This window comes from Xiphophorus maculatus, chromosome 14, assembly GCF_002775205.1.
Source record: "Xiphophorus maculatus strain JP 163 A chromosome 14, X_maculatus-5.0-male, whole genome shotgun sequence".
Lineage (NCBI taxonomy): Eukaryota > Metazoa > Chordata > Actinopteri > Cyprinodontiformes > Poeciliidae > Xiphophorus > Xiphophorus maculatus.
This window is the reverse complement of record NC_036456.1, coordinates 13,255,560-13,276,468: the sequence shown is the minus strand read 5'-3', so window position 1 is coordinate 13,276,468 and position 20,909 is coordinate 13,255,560. Positions and strand designations below refer to the sequence as shown.

The following is a 20,909-nucleotide window of genomic DNA, read 5'->3' as shown; positions in this document are numbered from 1 at the left end:
AATTTAGCCAGTCGGAGCCAACAATGTACAGTACATGTCTACATAGTCATGCATTGTGTGCTGGAATTTGCAAATGGTTCCAGTTCAGAATAGTTGATCAGAAGTCATCCTTTTAACCAGAGCCACCTTTGTTATACTGTACTCTGTCCTCCCACACTAAAGATGTTTCATTGAACGTAGCCCATAACACCCTCAGAATGCTCGACAATAAGTTCTAGCTTCAGAGATCCACCTCCCTCCACACTGATCAGCTTCTCTCGCCCACACCATCCTGCGCCCACACTTACAATACACCAGTCTTCATACGTTGCACCCAGTAATTTCTGCCCTCACTAATGGTCTCAACAGCAACAGCTCTGGGTAAGACAAGAAAACAATCGGCTGCTTCCGATTATATAAAACCTCTGGTTTGCCTCCACAGGAATTTCTCAAGAAAGAGTTCAGTGAGGAGAATATCTTGTTCTGGCAGGCCTGTGAATACTTCAGTCATGTCCCTGCAACAGACAAAAAGCAGGTAAGAGCAGCTACAGATGAAACCAGATCCTGCTTATTGTAGGGGTGATATTTGATGCGACACACAGAGCCCTCCAAACTTATTGGCACCACTGACAAAGATCTTTTATAGAAGTTACAGGACAGGAGATTTATATTTTTTTGTACAGTTTTCACTTAATTACTAGTCTGAATATGTTGGGGTTTCTTTCAGTAAATTGCCTGAGTCTGAATACTACATTTAACAATTAATCAATTACTAAATCGGTTGACAATGATTTCAGTAATCTAATTAATCCTGTTAATTTTTTCTGCCCTATTCCACTTTTTGAAGTTCATCAGTGAGCTTCTAGTAGGTACTCCAAGATTTCCTGTTTCATTGTAAATATGATGAGACACAAAGACTTTACACTTAGCTGCTATTCAAAATGGGAAAGCTAAAAAAGTTAAATAAACAGCGCCATGGAAAAGAAATTGTATTTTCAGATCATTTTTACATTCCTACATCTTCATTTCCCATTTGTCTGTCTGTCCATCGTGTGTTTTGAGTGGATATTTTAAAAAGTTTTAGTTAGAGCCTGAACTTAGTAGATAAATATAAGTAGTAAATGATATTTTAAAAATTATCCAAATACAGAAAAAGGACTTGCTGTTTAAAAACTAAAAATCTGGACCTACAATAGTGCAGGAATATGGTAATAAATCTCCTCCGTTCACTGTTAGAGAAGTGGAGCAAAAAGTGGTTTCTTGGACTTTGCTAGGTTTTGTCACCAATATTTAAATACGACCGTGTGAAGCAGCAGCTAACCTCACTAGCTCTGCTGCCTGCAGCTGTCCCAGAGAGCGGGGGAGATCTACAACAGCTTCCTGTCCAGCAAGGCCACCATGCCGGTGAACATCGACAGCCAGGCCCAGCTGGCAGACGACGTCCTCACCTCACCTCAGCCTGAAATGTTCAAGACCCAGCAGCTACAGGTACTAGAACCGCTGCGTGTTTAATGTCGGCCGTGTTGTTTGAAGGAGTCAGCTTTCGGGGGTTTGCTCTCATCTAGCCTCAATTCGCTTTGTGGAAGCATATTGAGTTTTTTTTTTCTCTTTTTTTTTGGTGGCCATCTGGGTTTGTTTACAGAAAGGCTCAGAGGCTTTACCAGAGAGATAAACACAAACTGGCATACACCCACAGAGAATCCAACACACATTATGCAGACAGGGAGCCATAGACATGCAGTCAAAGATCTGTGTATTTCCAGCTAGTAGATTAGCATGATTACATGTGAACGGTTAAGACTGCTGTCATAACATCAGCTGGAACTGCATGTCATTACTGGGACTGCCTTTCTTCTTTGTTCTTTTTGTCTTCAGACTCAGGATATTATTAGACTCCAAATGTTCAATTTCACTCTGTTCTTCGTGTGTCCTTAGATCTTTAACCTGATGAAGTTTGACAGCTACTCGCGTTTCCTGAAGTCCTCCCTCTACCTGGAGTGTCTGCACGCTGAGGAGAACGGTCAGCCGCTGCCGGACCCCTACCAGATCCCCTGTAGCCCCGCGCCCTCCAAACACAGCGCCAGCTCTGACCGCTCCACCCTCTCCACTCCCAAAAAGGTAGCAATTTTTTATTTTTTTTAACTCGGACTCTATAAGTGCAAGTGTCATTTTTGCCATCGTTTGCGCATGTCCAGAGTCAAGGGTAATATGTGATTTTTGTTTTTTCCACACACAGGACATCAGGAAGCAGAGATCAGGGAAATCATTAAATGAAGACACCAAGGACGAGAGCGCAGATAAGAAGCGTGGCATCTTCTTCTCCTGGTCTCGCAACAGGAGCTTTGGGAAGGGACCAAAGAAGAAAGACATTGGAGACATTAATCTGGGTGAGAATTCGTGACCGTTGTGCTCTGATTGCTGAAACCCTTAACATTTTTAATTATTTAGCTGAGGCTAAATGTTCTTTTGCTGCAGACTCAGAAAAAGTATTCATACCACTTGATCTTAAAACTACAATTACAGCGTTAACAGTTTTTATTGGTGCTTTATCTGATTTACCAACAAAAAGTCAAAAAAAATGCAGCTTTTCTAAATTATAGTTAATATAGTACCTTTATGTACAGTTGAAGGTTCACAAAATGTATTTCTGTTTTCTACATTTCAGAATAATTCAAGAGATTTTTTTACAGATTTTGTTCAACTTTCTTCAGATAAAGAACATATCTTACATTTTCTTAATATTTGGCAGAATTATTTCGTACATTTAGCAGATTTTAAAAATTTTTTTTACTTTTACCTGTGTTTGCAACAAAACAACCATAACATAATGCTGCCAACCCTGTACTTAACATTTGGGAAGGCTTGCAATGTTCACCCTTTTTATTTAAACATAATGTTGCTATAAACCACCATAATTTGACCATAATTCTTTGAACAGATATTAACATTGATACTTCTCTTCCTTTTTTCAGTTTTTTATTTTTATTTTTCATTTTTCCAAAATGGCACAAAAGGAAAATTCCCTAAAATACATCAATACTGTATCAGAAGCATATGAAACTATGATCTCGTCAATTGAAATTTAAAAATTGTTTAAAGTTGTCTTAGTATATGCAAACCTCTGAAATTCAAAACAAAACCAATAACCTTTTGAATTATCCTGCCATTTTTTTGGTGGTGAACCACTGTTAAAACCTGAAGGGGTTTTCTTCATTAAGCTCATCCTCCTCTGTTGTCTTGCAGACTTCTGGGGGAGTAACGGTCGGAGAGAGTCCCAGGGCTCCCTGTCGTCAAGCGCCAGTCTGGAGATCCCCAATTCTGTCTCTGCCGCCAAAATGGAGGTAAGTTCTCTCTGGTCAGATCGCCATGGAAACACAGAGCCCAAAATACCACGATTTAATCGTAATAGGCAAGAATTTTATCTTTTTTTCCAATTTGGTTAAGCCCACACACTGTTTTTCTTGAGCAATATAAACAAAGGTGAGCATTAAATCGTCTGGTTTTATGAATCCCGCGTCCTCAGTCTGACAATCGCCACTCAGTCGGTGCGTGGGAGCGCTCGTCCAGGCACTGCAGCGTGCTGCTGCCCGACGGCTCCTGCTCCTCCATCACCCTGCGGCCCGGCGCTTCCATTAGAGAAGTCCTCCAAGATCTGTGTCGCAACATCTGCGTCAACATTGCTGCTGTGGATCTGTTCCTCGTGGGAGGAGAGAAGGTTAGGAAAGATTTTCTTTAACTTATTAAGATAGATAAGCCTTTTCTAATCTGGTTAGACAAATATAAACAGAATCTAATCCAACAGGATGTCTTGCATTTCCTTCCTCTAGCCTTTAGTTTTGGATCAAGACTGCATGACTCTCTGCTCACGAGACCTAAGACTGGAGAAGCGTACTTTGTTTCGGTATAAAACTTTCACTTAATTTCTGTCTCCTTTCTGCTTCGGCTGCGTCCTCCGTAACTCTCGCTGTGTGTTTGCTTTTAGGTTGGACCTGGTGCCGATTAACCGCTCCGTGGGTCTTAAAGCCAAGCCCACGAAACCAGTCACAGAGGTCCTCCGTCCCGTGGTGGCCAAATACGGCCTGAATCTCAGTGATCTTGTGGCCAAAATAGTGAGTTCTCGACAATGCTTTAATGCTTTGAGACACAGCAGTCTGTGCAATAAGGGTGGAGTATTATGGTCAGGAGGGGAGGGAGACGACCACATCCTTTTCCATTTCTACATGGTGGTTAGAGCTCTGACTCAGCCCAGCATGTGAAGATGGAGCAGCAGGGCTACAATTAAGAATGACGACACCCCTCAAACATGCCGACTCTTTGGCCCACTCATTAACCCCTGTCAGGTTTATTTTAGTCCTGTGGGCTTCCAGGCATAACTACATTTATGCAGTAGACCAAAGCTGAAAGAGGGCTTATAAATAAATCACAGACGAATATCAGCCACATTCTGTGAGGTATTTACCGAGCAACAGGTGAAGAAGCTAACACGCTGTGTTTGGTATTAGAGCGGAGAGACGGAGCCGCTGGATTTGGGGGCCCCCATATCGAGTCTGGACGGCCTGCGTGTTGTGCTGGAGCGGGCAGACCCATGTTCAGGGAAAGGTGAGTCACCTGACACTAGTTCCCCCTTAAAATACCTCTAAATAGTCCGATGCTTTTAAATTGATTTTTCAAATTGTCCCATTTTGTGCACCCAACAGTGCCTTGCAAAGGTATTCACATCCGTTTTCAAATGTGGTTTTTTGGTTTAAAAAAAAAAAAAAAAGGAAGGAAAAATTTGCTTGTAGTATTTGTGTTGAAATCACCTTATTGAAAAATGCGACGTAAATTCACAGAAGAAAGTACCCCGCAGTATGATGTTGCAACTAGAATGTTTCAATGGCATTGTCAGGGTTGGGGTTAGTTGTTAGTTTTCTGCCACAAAGAGCATTTTGTATGTTAGACAGGAAAAAAATCTCTTTTGAGCAGAATATCTTCATTGATCGAATCATAAAGGTTCTTTTATAGTTTTTTTCTAACAATGACTTTCTGCTTGCCACTCTTCCATAAGGGCTGGATTAGTGGAGTGCACAACAAATATTTGTCTCCCACCTGAGCCGTGGATCTCTGCAGCTCCTCCAAAGTAACCTTGGGGCTCTTTGCTGCTTTCTGATTCATGTTCTCTTCACATGGCTTACCTGTTTAGGGGGCGATATTAATTTTATTAGGAAAAAGAGAAAGATTTTGGATATTTTATTTGAAGAGTGTATTTCCCACAGGCATTGAAGTATCTTTCAATGAGTTTTGTGAGTGATTCTATGTTGTATTTATGTTTTAATTTGATTATTTAATGAGATAAAACTATTTGATGAGAAATAATGTACAAAACTTTGTGTCACCTCTGGTGTCAAACAATTAAAGTAGGGCTGTAACTCACAATTCTTCTTCTATTGATTATTTTGATGATTGATCAGTTTTAGAAGCATTTTGTACACAGTATTAGAAATACATTAAAAATGCAAATAAACAAATAATCTATTTTCTAAATAAGAAAATAAACATTTTATTGTCTAAACTTGTAGCAAAAGATACAAATGTGGCTAAAAAATATACTCATTACTTCTGACCATTAATACCATGCATGGCAGTGCAATGTGTTGTTTCTTTTTTTAACCAATTAATAATTGGACAGCTCTTAATAGGAGTTTTTTTTTATTTTTATTTTTTTACAGAATTTGAACCAGGTAAAGCTAAAACTATGTTGTTTTACTATATAGACAGTTTTTTTTTATCTTAAATGCAAAAGTTTTATATTGTTTGTAAAGTTTTGGCTTAATTACTGCTCTGAGCATGTTGCTTTTTCAGCAAATGGCCCTTTTAGAGTATAGAGACTCCAGTTAACAATTAATTGATTACTAAATTAGTTGATGATTTTTATGTTAGTATGGAACTACATTTTTTTAAGAGTTCAAGAGATTTCTATTTGTTATTTTGCCTTATCTCCATGCTCTTGGGTACCCTGTGACTAAGCTGCTTTTAGCTTTTTAATCTGATTCCTCCCTTTAAGTTGAAGTGGTTCAGCCGAGAGCCTATTTGGTTCAATCAGACCATCCATTTGAATGCTGATTGGTCAGCCTGTTTATGTGTGATTGTGGTATTGGTTCATTTGAAGTTTTGTTGTTCTCTGTAGTGTTTTTTTTATCTAAACACAAACTGTGTTTTGCTCTACTAATAAAGTTATTTCTTAGCACTTCAAGTGCTGCTGGAGTTCTCATCACAGCAGATTTTTCATCCTCTTAATGCAAATGTAAAACATTCTGAAAATCATTTTCCTCCACTGAGACAAAACGTTAAGAAGTCCAATCGAGGCACGGTTCGGTTTTACAGAATAAGATCTGTCTCAAGTGTCCACTTCTTCTGCCTCTTTTCATACTGATACATTTTAATGTCTTCTCTCCATGTTTGTCAAATAGAAAAATCCAAGTCTTCCTCCCTAAAAGGCCACCCTCCACCCAGGAGTTTTTCTGCTGCAGTGAGTACTAGAGACACATTTTACCTTTATACATGTCGAGTGAAACGGGTCCTATGGTGGTGTCGTTTTGTCCTCTTCCATTGCTGTGCTGCTTCTGCCATGTTCATCATTACTTCAGGGTTTCCCAAATTTGTCTTTATTAACATTCACTTGATGCTGATCTGTCAGTGTTTTCTTTTATTCTCCACTCTTAATCAATCTATTGCTGATGCACTCATTCACATTTTCCCTGCTTTAAAGAACTGCGTCAACAAAAAAAAGCACAAATGGAAAAAAACAAAAACAAAGTTTAAATCAGTAAAGACACGAAGCCAACAGATGGATGAGCTCTGCTATTGAACGGGGGTTGAGTAAATCATGACTCTGCTCAGTAAAGTGCTTAGCAGCTCAGTGCTTAGCTTCCCTCTTGCGACCGCACCTTCCCCACCCAACCCAAACCCACCCCACGGCTCCATCCCCTAACAGAGTGCATTGTTATTGTTGCATCTGCAGGGAGATGAGAGGTCAGCACCAAAGGACATTTCTATGAGAGCGGCTGGACCAGCCTCAGCACTCCCAGAGGAAAAGAGAAAACAGAAAAAGATAAATATAGATGAAGCTGAAGGTAAATGCCCCCCTTTTTCTTGATTTCTCTTTTCTGTTATTTTAACTTTTGGTGAACTTCTGTGCTTTGCTTTTGCATCTGGACTAACTGATAAGGATCTGTGTCTGATGGGAGGTGGCTACGGCGCTTTTACAGACCAACTAACATCTCTGATCCATTTGAAAAGCCAAAATGAAGGAAAATTTGTTGTTTTTCTAGAATTCTTTGAGCTGCTAAGTCGAGCCCAGAGCACCCGAGCCAATGACCAGCGTGGGCTTCTGAAAAAAGAAGACCTGGTGCTTCCAGACTTCCTCCGCCTGACTCCACCCACCTCCTCCTGCTCCGCCTCCTCCGACCTGGCCTGTTCCACCCCGGCCTCCCTGAAGCCGAGCCGAGAGAACGGCGTGCCGCCCCGCGGGTCCCTCACGGCCGCTCTGCGCTCGGAGAGCCTGGACTCCTCCCTCAGCTCCAGCGCCAACGGACACTCAGCGTCCAGGCGGTGCCTGCTGCCTCCCCCCCGCCACTCTACGTTCGGCACCCACCTCTCCCCCATTCCCCGGCCCCCTGACTCCCGACCGAGCCTCCGCACAGTGGAAGAGGACGCCCATGCCGACCTGACCCTCGTGGGTGAGGGTGACATCAGCAGCCCCAACAGTACTCTCTTACCCCCTTCGCCTCCATCCTTCCCGTCCCTGGAGAGCAGCCTCCCTGAGGCCAACTTCACCCCACCGACACCCTGCCCCCCGTCCCAAGACACAGGTGGAGAGGGAAAGTCCAGTTCAGGTATTTCTACAAACCAGTAATAAACCAGTACTGTGAGTGTGTCTGTGTGTGTGTAGGCGTGTGCAGTTGTGTTCAAATTAATAACAGTGTGTTTAGTTTAATGAATCATGAACCCTTTATATTATAGTACAAATTACAGGATGAATAATAAATAATAATTCATTAATAAATCTGTTCTCACTCTACGGAAAGTGGAGAAAAAGAATATTTAAATAAAATAGAACTTCACAAAATCAAGGATCGACCGTAGAAATTGAAAATGATTGCGGATGCAGCTTGAACCACCAAACTAATTTTAGTTTTATATCTAGTGTTCAAATATGTTTCACATAGAGTCAAACTTTCTTCTTGCACATCTGGCCAAATTTTCTAGCCCCCACTAAAGTCTCATTTGCTTTTATTGGTGAAGTCTCAAAAACAGCATGCTTAATGTCACCTCATAAGTTTTAAAGTTCTGGGTTTGGGCTGGCTGCTAATAAATGTTAATGGCGTTGGTCCGAAACCAAGACCAATGCCAAACCTTTCCTGTTGTTCCAGCAAGAAACAACAAGGCCACCAATTGTCATCGTATTTCCTCCTCAGCATAACGCAACATGAACTCTCCAAGTGTTCTGACATATCCAAACCGATCCATGATCTGTAGTTTGTGGTAGACTTGGTCTGTTGTGGCTTCAATTCAGCTCTTTGGGGTCAAGTTCCCCAAAACATGAAAGGATGATCTTGGTTTGATCAGCCAATAAAATGTTGCATCATTTCTCTTTTGGCTAGTTTAGGGTTCAGTTAAAAGTCTTTTTTTCAATGTTGGGACTTTTCAGGAACCTTTTGTCTACAGCTTTGCCTCACATTGCCACCTGTAATTGTTTCAGTATTCACAAGCAACTTTATATCTTCTTTTATCAATCTGGATGTAGCAGTGGCTGAAAAATTGTGACTATTTAATCAGTTTAAATGGTAGTTTTTCAGTTTTCATGTCGCTCTGCTGAAGCTAAGCAGCTTTGCAGCATACCATTTCGCCTCTTCTTTAAATGTTTCCTCCTCTCCAGTCCACTTTATGACAGAATTTTTTCTTCTATTTGCAACATTTTCAGCCTTTGTTCTAAACTAAAAACCTTATATTTGACTCCCGTTTGTTCACTGAGTGACTGTCCTCACTGATTGAACTCCACGCTGCTATTGTATGAAAACTCTCTTTAAATTAATGATTCAGTTACACAGAATCAGCAGCATGCATGTCATGACTGATTCATCTGGTGGTTTTCCTGTTACTCTACTACGCGTAGCCTTGTTTTCTATGTAGAAAACATTTATTTAACTAAAAGCAGTGATTCATTTAGTTCATGAAGTTGGACTTATATTACTTTGAATACAACTTTACTTGCATGTGTGTGTAATAGTGCGGTCACAATAGTACCGCTGTTATGGCAAAACTCCTTCTATACCGACTGACGCACTTTAATGACAAATTGATGTTGACTCCCTCAATTTGCCTGATCAGTTTAACTCAACGTCTGTGAGTGAGTGTGTGTGAGTGTGAGTGTGTGTGTGATCCTTATAACACTCCTGTAAATAGTGATGTGTATATTTTCTCCCGTGAGTGACGTTTACCTGAAAAAGTCCAGTGCTGCAAACTTTTGGGGTTGAACATGTGACTGGGATTTCCCCAGCTGGATATATTTCCACTTTGTTTTATAGTTTTGGGTGCATGCAAATGTGATTTGTTTACAGGTCTTAGGATTTATTAAAACAAACAAACAAAAAAAGAAATACATACAGGTTTTCTTGATCAGTATTTGTTGCACAATCAATGTTGTACTGAAGAGTAGAGTTGAGACCAGCTGAACAACTGAAAGTGGTGATATTAGCTGCGATAATAATCCGGAGCCATGAAACTGCAAATCCTGAACAGCCGTTACAAACAAATGCTGTGTTCCTCTCCATCCCACCACTTCTAGTTAAGAGCAACTCAACAATGTCACCATCAGAGTTTTTTTTTTCTTTTTCTAAAATTTCTTTTCTTTACATCTCCTTAAAAGCAGTGAGTCACCAAACTTTGTCGGCTCATGTTGCAGCAATCTGAGCAGTGGGAAAATAGTCATCGGTCAGTGACATTGTTGAAGTGCCCGTCATTCCTTATCTGGCTCGCTCGCTTCCTTCTCTAGGTGCCTGTTGTAGATAATCACTGCCAATAAACTCTGTACCTGTGACTGAATAGATCTAATAAATGTCAGAATTGGAAATCACTCTCGTCCTGTCTTTTTACACGTTTGTGAGATCAGTTTACTCTCCCAGCAGCCCCCGCTGCCGCCTCCTCTCTCCGCCTCCGCATGCCTTTTCCAGTTTTCCCCTTTAGCTCTGTCTCATTTTCATCTTGTGCCGTTCTCCTCATTAGCTCCCACTCTTTTGTGTACTTTCCCTGCACGCACCCGTTGAGCGCCGGCATCGCTCGAACGGTGTGATTTTTGCTCAGATCGTTCACTGTGGCCTGTTTGTTCCGTCTTTTGTTTGCTTGATCTGCTTTCTCGTTGTGTGTTAATATTTATTTCTCGTTGGGATCGCTTCTGTGTTGTGTGTGGCTTAACAGCGCTTCTCAAAAGTGTTCATAATCCTCTTTTGCATTGTCGTGTTTTAGAGTGATTTTATGTGATAGATCAACATAAAGGAAGGAAAATAATGTGTGGTTTTCATATTTTTTTCAAACAAAAACCTTAAATTGTGATCGGCATTTGAGTCCAACCCCTTTATTCTGATACCCAACAACAACCTGTAGAAGTTATCCATTTTGTAAGAAGAGTCTACCTGTATATTTTACTAATCCAACTGTTCTGAGAGGTTTTTCAGAGAACATTGGTGAACAAGCAGCATCATAAAGACCAAGGAACACAGCAGGTCAGGGAGGAAGTTGTGGAGACGCAGAGTTAGATTGTGAAACAAGATCCCACGCCTTGAGAAAAATTTGGCAAATCGTCCAAGACATGGCAACCCACCTAAGCTGACAAGGAAAGCATTAATCAGACAGTTCTGGTAACTCTGAATAAACTTCAGAGATCCACAGCTGAGGAGGGATAATCTCTTGATGGGGCAACTATCACAATCCACAAATCTGGCCTTTCTGGAAACGTGGCAAGAAGAAAGAAAAGCTAAAAATTTCCACAAGCCATGCAGAGGAAGAAGGTGCTCTGCCCTGGTGGGATGAAAATTGAGCTTGTTGGTTCCATGCAAAACATTATATGTGATTTAAAAAAAAACACCACACCCACTGTAAAACGTGGTGGTGACATCATCATGCTGTTGGGAAGTTCTTTCTATACCAGTGACCGACAAACCATGCAGGAAAATAACGTTTGTAAGAGCAGGCTAGACTTGACCCATCATCCTCATGGTCATGGTGGTGGCAGCATCATGCTTTCCTCCAGCAGAGACTGAAGTAAATCTGCTCAGAGTTGATAAATCACTGGAAGAAAACTTGTTAGAGGGTGCAAAGAATTTGAGACGGAGGTTCAACCTGCAGCCGGAGCTGCAATGAAATGGTTTAGATCAGGGGTGGCCAAGCTCTAGTCCTCAAAGGCTGGCTTCTTGCAACTTTTAGATCTGTCCCTGAGTCAGCACACCTGAACCCAGAGGCTGAATTACCTCCTCAGCATGCAGTCGTCTTCTACAGAGCCCTACAATTGACCTAATGATGAAATATAGGTATGTCGAAGCAGAAGTGTCTAAACGCAGCTGGACTCTGACCCTCGAGGAATGGAGTTTAGATCAAAGCATATTTATGTGTCGGAATGGCCTAGTCAAAGTCCAGACATGAAATCTATTAAGAATCTCCAAAGCAACTATAAATGCACACCACAGCTATAATATTTTACTTGCTAAACATTTTGAAAACCAAGTGACCTTCCTTTGTGTTGACCTACCACATAAACCCTCCAGACTATATGGAAGTTTCCAGTTTTAAGGTGATAAAATATGAAAAAGCTCCAGGACTATGAATACTTTTGGGCTCCATTGTACTTTGATATTCTGGATCGGTGGAGTTTGTCTTTTTGTCAACATTCTGCTTCACTGCTTGCTGGTTTATGTGTTGAGATCAAGAAGGGGAACGGGGTTTTTGTTGTCTTTTCCTTGCATTACTTCATGCTTGTTTTAGAGTTTTTACAGTGAAACGGTTGATTATATCAAAGGCTGCTTCCACAGTAAATGTGTACAGACATCCAGTTGAGATCAGCGTCTCTTCATGAGATCTAAACAAAAAAAAAGATGACGAGGAAGGATGGCACAGTCTCCTCTCTGGTCGCTGAGCGCATCAGACCGATTCTTCCCACCACCGGGAGCCATGGTAACCTTATCCTCGGATTGACTGCGCTACAGATAGATACTGTCACTACTGCTTCTCATCCATCTCCTCTCCCTCTCTCTTTTTTTTCTTTCCCACCAGCCAAAATAGAAACACGGCTATGATTCAGTAAAGCCACCTCGCTGCTGGAAAACGTGGAATAGCAACAAGTTTAATACGCCTCTGCCTTTTCCCACTTTTTGTAGACTTTATGGAGTTGTTGCATTTGTATTCAGGTGGCAAGTCGTGCCGGTCGGACTTCACAGTATGTTTAAAAATAAAGACTTATTCTGAATGCATCCAGAGAAGGGAACCGAACATTTTCCTATGCATCAGTTCCTGCTTAATTTGTGCATTACTGACGCCCTCTGCTGTTCTCGCGGAAGTGCCCATCACTTCCACACATATGATGAAACACTTGACAGAAGTACAGCGGAGATGGATAAAAGTGTTCTTCGGCGCCATGCCGAGAGCGTGTGTAATTATTAAAAAGCTTCAACCTGGGCAGCAGTTTCTGCTGCATTAAAACAAAAAGCAATGGGGCCTACAGTGCAAAGGCATCCTAAGTGTTTCCAGCCTGGCATGCGGTTTGATCGCATTAACTTGGCCTGCAAGGTGCAAATTATCCCTCATTGAACAGTTAAAATTAAACTCTGAGGGGGATCTGGTCCCAATCCAGAGAGCTGGAGCTGCTCTGTTGGTCGAATGAACGTCCACAAGGGGGCGACATTACATAGTCTAAAGTCCTTCATAGAGTACAGATCTACTCAGACGTCTATATTTTTGGGTCTTAGGCCACTAATCTGTCGTTTATCATCGGCGCAGATTAACCATTCATCCTTTTGCTTACTTTTACAATCGTGTTTAAGCCACATAACACATACACACCAACTTCTGTAAAGTTATTAATTCAGTAGAGCATGTAGAAATAACAAGATTATCCCCATTTACTCATCAAAGCGTAGGGTGCTAACCCTTAAAGGATTTTTATTAAACTTGAAAAGTGAATCATGTTTGTTGAGTTAAAAACAAAACCTTAATTATAATAACCTGTTTGAAGTGGAGTTTTTTTGGTTTACTTTACTTTAAAAAATCTATTAAATTATATGTTTTTTCTCAAAAAGTTTTATTTTAGTTATTTATTAAAATGTTTTCAGCATGAACTTTATTCCAATAAAAAAAAAGGAAACCAAAGTTGCAATTTAAAGTAGCCTTCATTGAGCAACCTTCAGCTTACAAGAAATAACCTTAAAAAGCCTGAACTTCAAATGAATAATAATCTGTTTGCCTTACAGGCTGGGACTTATAAATGAGTATTTGTTAGTCTGTAAGTTTCCTTAGTAAAATTAAATGCAATTTTGAAACTAGGTGAAGCAAAAGTTATTTGGTCTGTATATTAACACATTTGTGTACATTAATCACATTTTTCACTCATCTTACGTTGGTCTGAAAAAGTATTTGTGCACCCATCCCCCTTTTCTGTCTTTTTTCAATTTAAAATCAAACATATTTTGACATCAGACAGCAAAAATCTGAGTTAATTAAAATGAATCATTTATAAAGTGAAGATTATACCTCAGAACAAAAAAACTATCCAAACTAACATTGGTTTGTGTGAAAAGCAGGTCAAGCTAGAGCAGCAAAATCTAAAAAGCTATTACTAAATTACTAAGCGTACATACATGTTGTTGATAATTGGAGGTGGTAGTAGCAGCTGGCCTCGGCTACCCTAGTCGGAACCAGTCAAAGGAAAATTTGGCACATTTCTATAATTGAGTCATAATTTGGCGCATCACTTAGATTTAAGGCTTCCTTCTGACTGCTTTCCAAAGCCAGGTCTTGTTTGTTTCAACGGTGGGCTTCGAGGCGGAGCATGCCTCCAGTTTTCCTCAGGCTCTTTCATGGTCTTCCTCCCGTTGTCCCCGGCGACAGACCTCAGAGCCGACAGGCGCTGACCCCGGGCCAGCCTCATTATCCATCTGACAGTAGGAGGCACAGATCTCTGGCAGCGGGCCTCGGTGCAGACTGTTCCTGGGTCTGTTCCAACCCTGCTGCTGCCATGAGGGCAGGAGGCACCGGCTGTGTTGAAACCCCTGTTATCTTAACATGTCCGACTGCAGGGTTTGACGGCTAAAGTATAGAAAACTTAAATTTAAACCATGCCAGATGATGACGTGTTGTTGCACAGAGCAGAACAACACAGAGGGAGGTGTCACTATGCGGACAGGAGTAAGATAAACAAGAATCCTCCATGTTGTCTCAACTCTCCTAACTCAAAACAAGCACTGCAACTACAGGAGGGCTTCACCACAGAATGCCATTTGTGGCTGAAAGAGACAGGAACTAATACCAAAAGCATAGATTGTAAATCTATTGGTTCGCTGATTGTTCTCCGGTCTATCATCCAGAATAATCAATCATTTTGAAAGTTTATTTAAACATTTACAGCCCGGTGGCAAAATTACATTTGCTGATCATTGACATGAATGGTATAATTACCCAAATATACACATACTCCCCCACTAATACTTGAATAAATCTTCAAGTTATCATATATATTTTTTTTTTTTAAATTTGATTGCTGACTATTCTGGAGTTTAGACCCCAAAAAACGAACTTATAATCTGCATAAACTGCTTCCAAAACTGCTTGTTGCTTAGCTGAAATTATTGTTAGAAACAAATTTTTTTCCCACTAATATTTTACAAGAAAACCATCAGAACTTAGTTCAGATTATATCCTGAGCTGCATTTTTAAATTTTTTTTAAACGGCAACGGATGTGAGAACCACCATCTGTTTTTTGTTTGCCTTCCTTCTCGGCATCAATAATTTATGGCGTTGTATGCACTCCCATCCATCACACGTGTCACCCAGCAGCTCTGCGCGCCGCCGCCGATGCATCGCTCGCTGTGGAAGAACCCACTGACGTGAATGTCACGTTAAAAAGGAAGCTGAGAACTTTTACTTGTCCCCAAAATCCAGCTCAGCCAAAACAATTCATGTTCTTTCACAACTTCTGGAATTCTCCTGGACGTTCAGGAAAGTCTCTCATCCACGTCGCTTCATGTCGGTGTTTTTCAGAAAGGGGAAGTGGAGGTCAGCTCGCAGAATTTGTTTACAGCCACACAGAGCATGAATGAATCACAGCCTGCAGTTCTGTGGTGAAGTGCTCGGTTTGAGCCCTGCTGCCCCGTGTTTAGAGTCTGTGGGGCCACACTGTGGAAGGTTTTATCGCTCATCACAAAACTTTAGGCTCCACCTGGAGAAGGGGGAGGTAGCTCAATGTAGGAGGATGTTTTCTTTATCATTATCTTTCATTTTTATGAGGTCAGTCGGGTGAATTGGACATAAAAACGCCGATTACAAACATGCTATATGACATCAAAGCAGTGAGTCATCGGGTCTTTCGCTGTGCTCGTCTTCATTCAGTTCTCTCCCAGTTCAAGCAAGTCGGAGCAGAAGTACTTGTGCCGTCAGCCGTGTCGTGAAAGCGGCCGATTGCGCAACGAGATAACAAAGAAACATAAAAGTATCAAAGTGAAGTGATGATTAAAGCCAAGAAGACAGGAAGAAAGAAAAAAAAAACAGAAATGAAGAGATTCCTCTTATCCGATCTGAAGTTACGAAACATGACTCAGAGGGAATGAGCTCAAAGTATGACTGGGCCTTTTAAAAACATTTTCCTAAATTTACCTTTGCTCTTCATTTCAGAGCTCAATAAAACAATACTCTTTTACGTTTGTTCACATTATATCTATAAATGTTATTGTACTTTATGTAATATACCTGCAGGAAGTAGCTCATGGTGGTGACATGGATGGAGATTAACTCACAGTGTTCAAAAGTTTTAACAAATGAAAATCTGTACAGTGCAGATCCAGCATTAGCTGCAATTACAGCATCAGGTGTTTTGAGGGGTTTCTACCAGTTTTGATGGAGACAGACATTCATTTGGCAGCTCTTCTTGAAAACGAGCTCAGTAGACTGACAAGAGCGTCTTCCTGAACATCAGTTTTCAAATCATGCCAGAGATTCTCAATTGTTTTCAATCCGGACTTTAACTAGGTCATTCTGACAGATGAATATGATCTAAACCATTACACTGTAGCCTTGAAGATGAACTTCAGCAATAGTCTGGAGCTTTTTGCAACCTGTAACTGTTTTTTTTGTTTGTTTTTAAATAAAGCATTTTCCATTTTCCTATTAGCACAAGCTTCTCTGTCACGGCTGAAGGAAAGCATGATGCTGCCATGTTGATTAGATTAGATTACACACATCTGGATTTCATTTACTGGATTGTACTAGATTTCAAATTCACACTACATTTATATTTTTTTTCAGTTTTGTCTTCACTGTGGCTTTAAATATTTATTTGTATTATGGTTTGTGCTTCCTAGTTGTTAGATGTGCATGACTCAGTGATAATAGGCTGTTTGAACAAACTGTGCTATTAGTACAACTACTGCTTCGATTCATTTGGAAAAGCAGTCAAGGGGAAGGCTAGCTACTGTTAGCATTTAGTACTTGAAATAGGATAGGGTCATTTTTACTAAAGGAGGCTGCATGGTACTGTGTGTAACAATGAGTTCAACATCAGCAAAGCTGCAGCTTCTCTTTAGTTTAGATGCAGAGCAGCCATGTTAGATTATTATTCTAAGTTTTCCAGACAAATCTTGTCCATTCATTTTCTCAACCCAGAAATTGGACATTTCAATCAAGCTGATTCCTTTAATTAAAGATGTAGCTATGAACAAACTCTTAATTCTTTTGTTTTATAGCGTATTGCGACAAACCAAGTGTCCGCCACTGTGAGGAAAACTGTAAATGCAGCAGTGGTAGCTGTTATAGAAGAATCAACCCTGTAGACCAGCACCCCCTTTTAAGTTCTAGCTTTGAGCAGTGTTCTCTCAAAATACGTTGTTTTCAACTTTTTGGAAGTTTTTATTCTCTGGTGATCCTCAAAGACTCAGATATTTCGCCCTTTCAAAAAAATAAAAAAACTCATCCTCATTATATTTTTCTCCTGTGCACAGAGAGAAGAAAAGAAACACCCCACGGCACCAAATCACCCGCTGACAGAGCAGATGCTGCGCAGGAGGTGATGGATGTGGAGGGGGTCCACCTAGAAGAAGCCCGAAACGTCAAAGCGTCCCAGGGCGACGACTCGGAGCTCAGCCTGAGCTTTCAGGGCTACGTCGCCGAGCTGCGGCAGTGCCAGACCAAAATGAGGAACGCCCAGATGCCTCAGAACGGCCGAAACCCGTCGGAGGGCAAAGACTGCCAGTCAGATCTGTACAAGGCCACGATTGTCTGAAGGGAACAACCCCACCCTCACACACACACACCCACACACACACTACTGCACTTTTTAAGCCCGAGGCACTGATGTCTGATATGTTAAACTATGAGCTGCATGTAAAGATGTCGTTCTCTTTCTTTGAAACAAATCTCATGGTGACAGATGTGGTTATGGTAAGAACTTTACAAATGCTCACGCGCGTGCATGGATTGCAACAATTTGGGAGTTTTTGATCATTTATTTGAATGAACTTTGAAGCAGTTTCATTTACGCTGTCACAAGCTTGAAATTGCAGCCCATTGAAAATCAAAATTACACAAAACGGCCTGAATATATAAGAGTAGTAGTGAAATATAAGGCCTGGATTATCTCCAAGCATGCAGTGGAGGTGTCCATTATTAATATGCTGTTTATTTGTGGAAAAGGGAAAATCCACAACTTTAAATTCATTGGAGTGATTGTTCCACGATTATCGTACCTTGGAAAACTGAACGCTTCAAATTGATCCGTAAAAACATAATTCGTTTTGGCATTCACGCCCGTTGCGAGTGCAAACCTCTCACTGGGACTGTGCATTTCTTCAAGATTACAACTTTTGTTGTTAACGTTTAGTATTGTAATTTTTAGAGAGTGACACGTTAATATTTTTTTGTATAGTTCAATATTTACGTGTCATGTAACTATATTTTTAGCCATGTTGGAGTTTAAGAAAAACAAAACAAAAACACAATACATTCCTGAAACTTACCTTAGAGTAGTATTTTCTATTACAGTACGAATGTTGTTGGTTGCATATGGTTAACTCTTAAAATATGTTTTTTTTTCTGTGGTGGAAGACTGTCTAATGGAGCTGATCTTGTTTTAATGTTTCAGTTTGACTTTCAGATAGATTAATTTAAAGCCGCTGGTGTGTGGAGAACAACGATGCAGGCAGAGCTCTGTTTTCACGATCAAACAGCAGGCAAAGCACAATTTACGAGTAATTTCTTGTTTAATGGTCTTCCTTTGTTACAGTAATACCTTACACAGTACCTCTATTGTCTGTATTTTCTGCTTCTGTGGTTTTGAGATTGTCTAAATTGTTGAATGATTAAAAAGCCTTCATGGTGACAGTTTCAGCAAACTCACATTCTTGCCTTTTGTGGGAACGTCCTGTTCAGCTTTGACCCAAAGTGTTACTGTTGCACACTTAAAGTCTCCTATTTGACTATTTTTTTCTTTTTTTGCTATGTTTAATGTATTTGCTAAATCAGGCAGTGCTGTGTATTATAAATGGTGCCGTTTCCTTTGTTGAGCCGGCTTTCTCCCACTGAGGGATCGAGGGATAAACCGTCCAGCCTCCTCTTTGTATTTCCAGCTCAGCATCTGGAGAGCGATTATTACAGCTGGTGAAAATTACAGGTTTGATTGTGGGACCGGGTCGTTTGTCTTGATGCAACATGTCAGAGCTGGAATCCCGACAACACACAAAGCTTAAAAGATCAGACTGGCTCTTTGCTTTCATGCCACCCTTATCTCAAAGGTTTAGTTATTAATGAGGTCCTTATTAGAACGGTAACTCCTTCCAAATGTTAAATACAGCCTTAAATCGGACTTTCTCTTTCCTGAAAGAAGAGCGTGACAGAACATGTTGACCCAGCTGAGGAGATTTACCTGCAAATATTCCTTTCACCGTGACTCAAACTTTTTTTTTTCCCCCCTCTCAACTGCTGCAGAGCTGTGGCATGATAGATGTTTGGTATTTTATTTTGAAGCAAGACGCACATAAGGTATCTTTAAAAATCAGCTGCAAATCTCTGCTCTCACTGATATAGCAAATGTTTGGTGTCTCCTGCATAGTGTAGCAGTGGTTAGTGTAGAATCACACGACAGGAAATTATCTACAGGTGGAAGTCGCTAATTTTTAAACGCTTAACTTCCTTTACCTCTCGGTCCAATGCACTATTATTACCGTGATGTAATTGGTTGCAGTTGTGTCCCTGCGATGGATTCAGATGGGTTTCTAGAGACACGTCTATGAAAGACGCGATCACGATATAAAACACCTCCACATTCAAAGATATAACTCTTTTGTTCCATTAACTTAAAACTTTATATTACTTATAAGGTGACGTTTATTTTAGCACTATTTGTGCTGTAGGAAAAAAGTCCCACTCTGAGTAATATTTGGTTTTGATAGCAACACTTATTATGCTACTTACTTTTTTCTCCTGTAACATTTTCCTCAGATCCTCTCTGACCCAGAGTAAATCACGCCTATAAATAGCCTGGAATCACCCAAAGTGAACGCTGAAGCATTCAAAAGTGTTCGGAAATGAGAAAACTTTGTATATTAAAAACACACGGTTGGCATGGAGACATTGTCGGGGTGTGATCGCATGTGGAAATGCTCGGGTGTTTCCAGCCACGTCCTTTCACTGCATCAAGATGTGACATGTACCACAACTCCGTACCGTAATATTTTCTGTCAACACACTCTACTCATCTCTTGTGCTGTTTCAGTTTCCTGACACGCTGCTAAACTGTTTTACATTTCAGACAGACAAAGTTGCTGCGTTACATTTATATATGAAGAGGCCGCCGTTTCTACATCTGACCAACATCGATTCAAGTTGTATTTTCCACGTGCAAACAGCACTTTCAACTTACTCAGTAGAGTTGCAGGTGCTACGTGTAACACTGAATGTAGATGCAATTTTGCAAGTGAGTTGTAAAAATAAACACACTCCCACCACAGAGTACTATTGTTGACGCTCCGCGTGCATTCAATGCATTTTCCAACTCCGAAGTTAGAATTTCTGAGTTCTGACAACAAATGAAACACTTGAGCTTAGAGATATATTTAAAAAAAAAAGAATCAAATATTTAAAGAATAAACGCTGCTTTTGATCATACTCCCTCATTTTTTTAAACAAGATGTTCACCTGTAAAATAAATATATAATATGCATTTAAGTCACATAGTTTAAGGGAAATGGTACCAAACCCAAATTAAGTGTATTTAAACTCTTGACTTTAAAAACCGTAATAAAAATTGCCTTAAAAATTCTCTTTCTCATTATACTGGCATTTTGCAAATAGAAAATTTTTGGGGGGGGGGAACCCAAATTGACCTAAAGTAGGAAAAGTTTATTCTGATTTCACGTCAGACAATGTGAAAAAAAAATAAATAAATGAAAACACTACATTTGTTTTTTTTATATATATATATATATATATATATAGTGTATGTAAACTTCTGCGTTCATTGAACGCAATTACACTATTACATTTGTTTTATTTTGTAAATAAATAATTCACCCAAGGCAACCAGTCAGTCCTCCATCCTTGTATAACCAATAATTAATAAAAATAAGAAGGCTTTTTTTTTTTTTTTTTGGTGGGTGGGGGTGGGGGGGAGTGTACGGCAATGCTCCCACCGGCCGCGTCC

At 40.4% G+C, this 20,909-nt stretch overlaps 1 protein-coding gene across 4 annotated transcripts in view; it reads left to right on the top strand.

The window, feature by feature from the left end:
• The window catches only part of LOC102229865 (regulator of G-protein signaling 12-like), a 47,960-nt gene extending 29,362 nt beyond the window's left edge, over positions 1 to 18,598 (top strand). For all 4 annotated transcript variants that reach the window (XM_023346226.1, XM_023346227.1, XM_023346229.1 and 1 more), the window contains 13 exons: positions 422 to 514; positions 1,324 to 1,467; positions 1,915 to 2,097; positions 2,216 to 2,366; positions 3,223 to 3,320; positions 3,503 to 3,694; positions 3,807 to 3,880; positions 3,962 to 4,088; positions 4,482 to 4,578; positions 6,429 to 6,487; positions 6,980 to 7,091; positions 7,290 to 7,853; positions 17,215 to 18,598. In XM_023346226.1, coding sequence (XP_023201994.1) covers positions 422 to 514; positions 1,324 to 1,467; positions 1,915 to 2,097; positions 2,216 to 2,366; positions 3,223 to 3,320; positions 3,503 to 3,694; positions 3,807 to 3,880; positions 3,962 to 4,088; positions 4,482 to 4,578; positions 6,429 to 6,487; positions 6,980 to 7,091; positions 7,290 to 7,853; positions 17,215 to 17,495 — 2,175 coding nt within the window. In that variant the 3' untranslated portion in view covers positions 17,496 to 18,598. The remainder of the gene's footprint in view (positions 1 to 421; positions 515 to 1,323; positions 1,468 to 1,914; positions 2,098 to 2,215; positions 2,367 to 3,222; positions 3,321 to 3,502; positions 3,695 to 3,806; positions 3,881 to 3,961; positions 4,089 to 4,481; positions 4,579 to 6,428; positions 6,488 to 6,979; positions 7,092 to 7,289; positions 7,854 to 17,214) is intronic.
• The last annotated feature ends 2,311 nt before the right edge of the window (positions 18,599 to 20,909 follow it).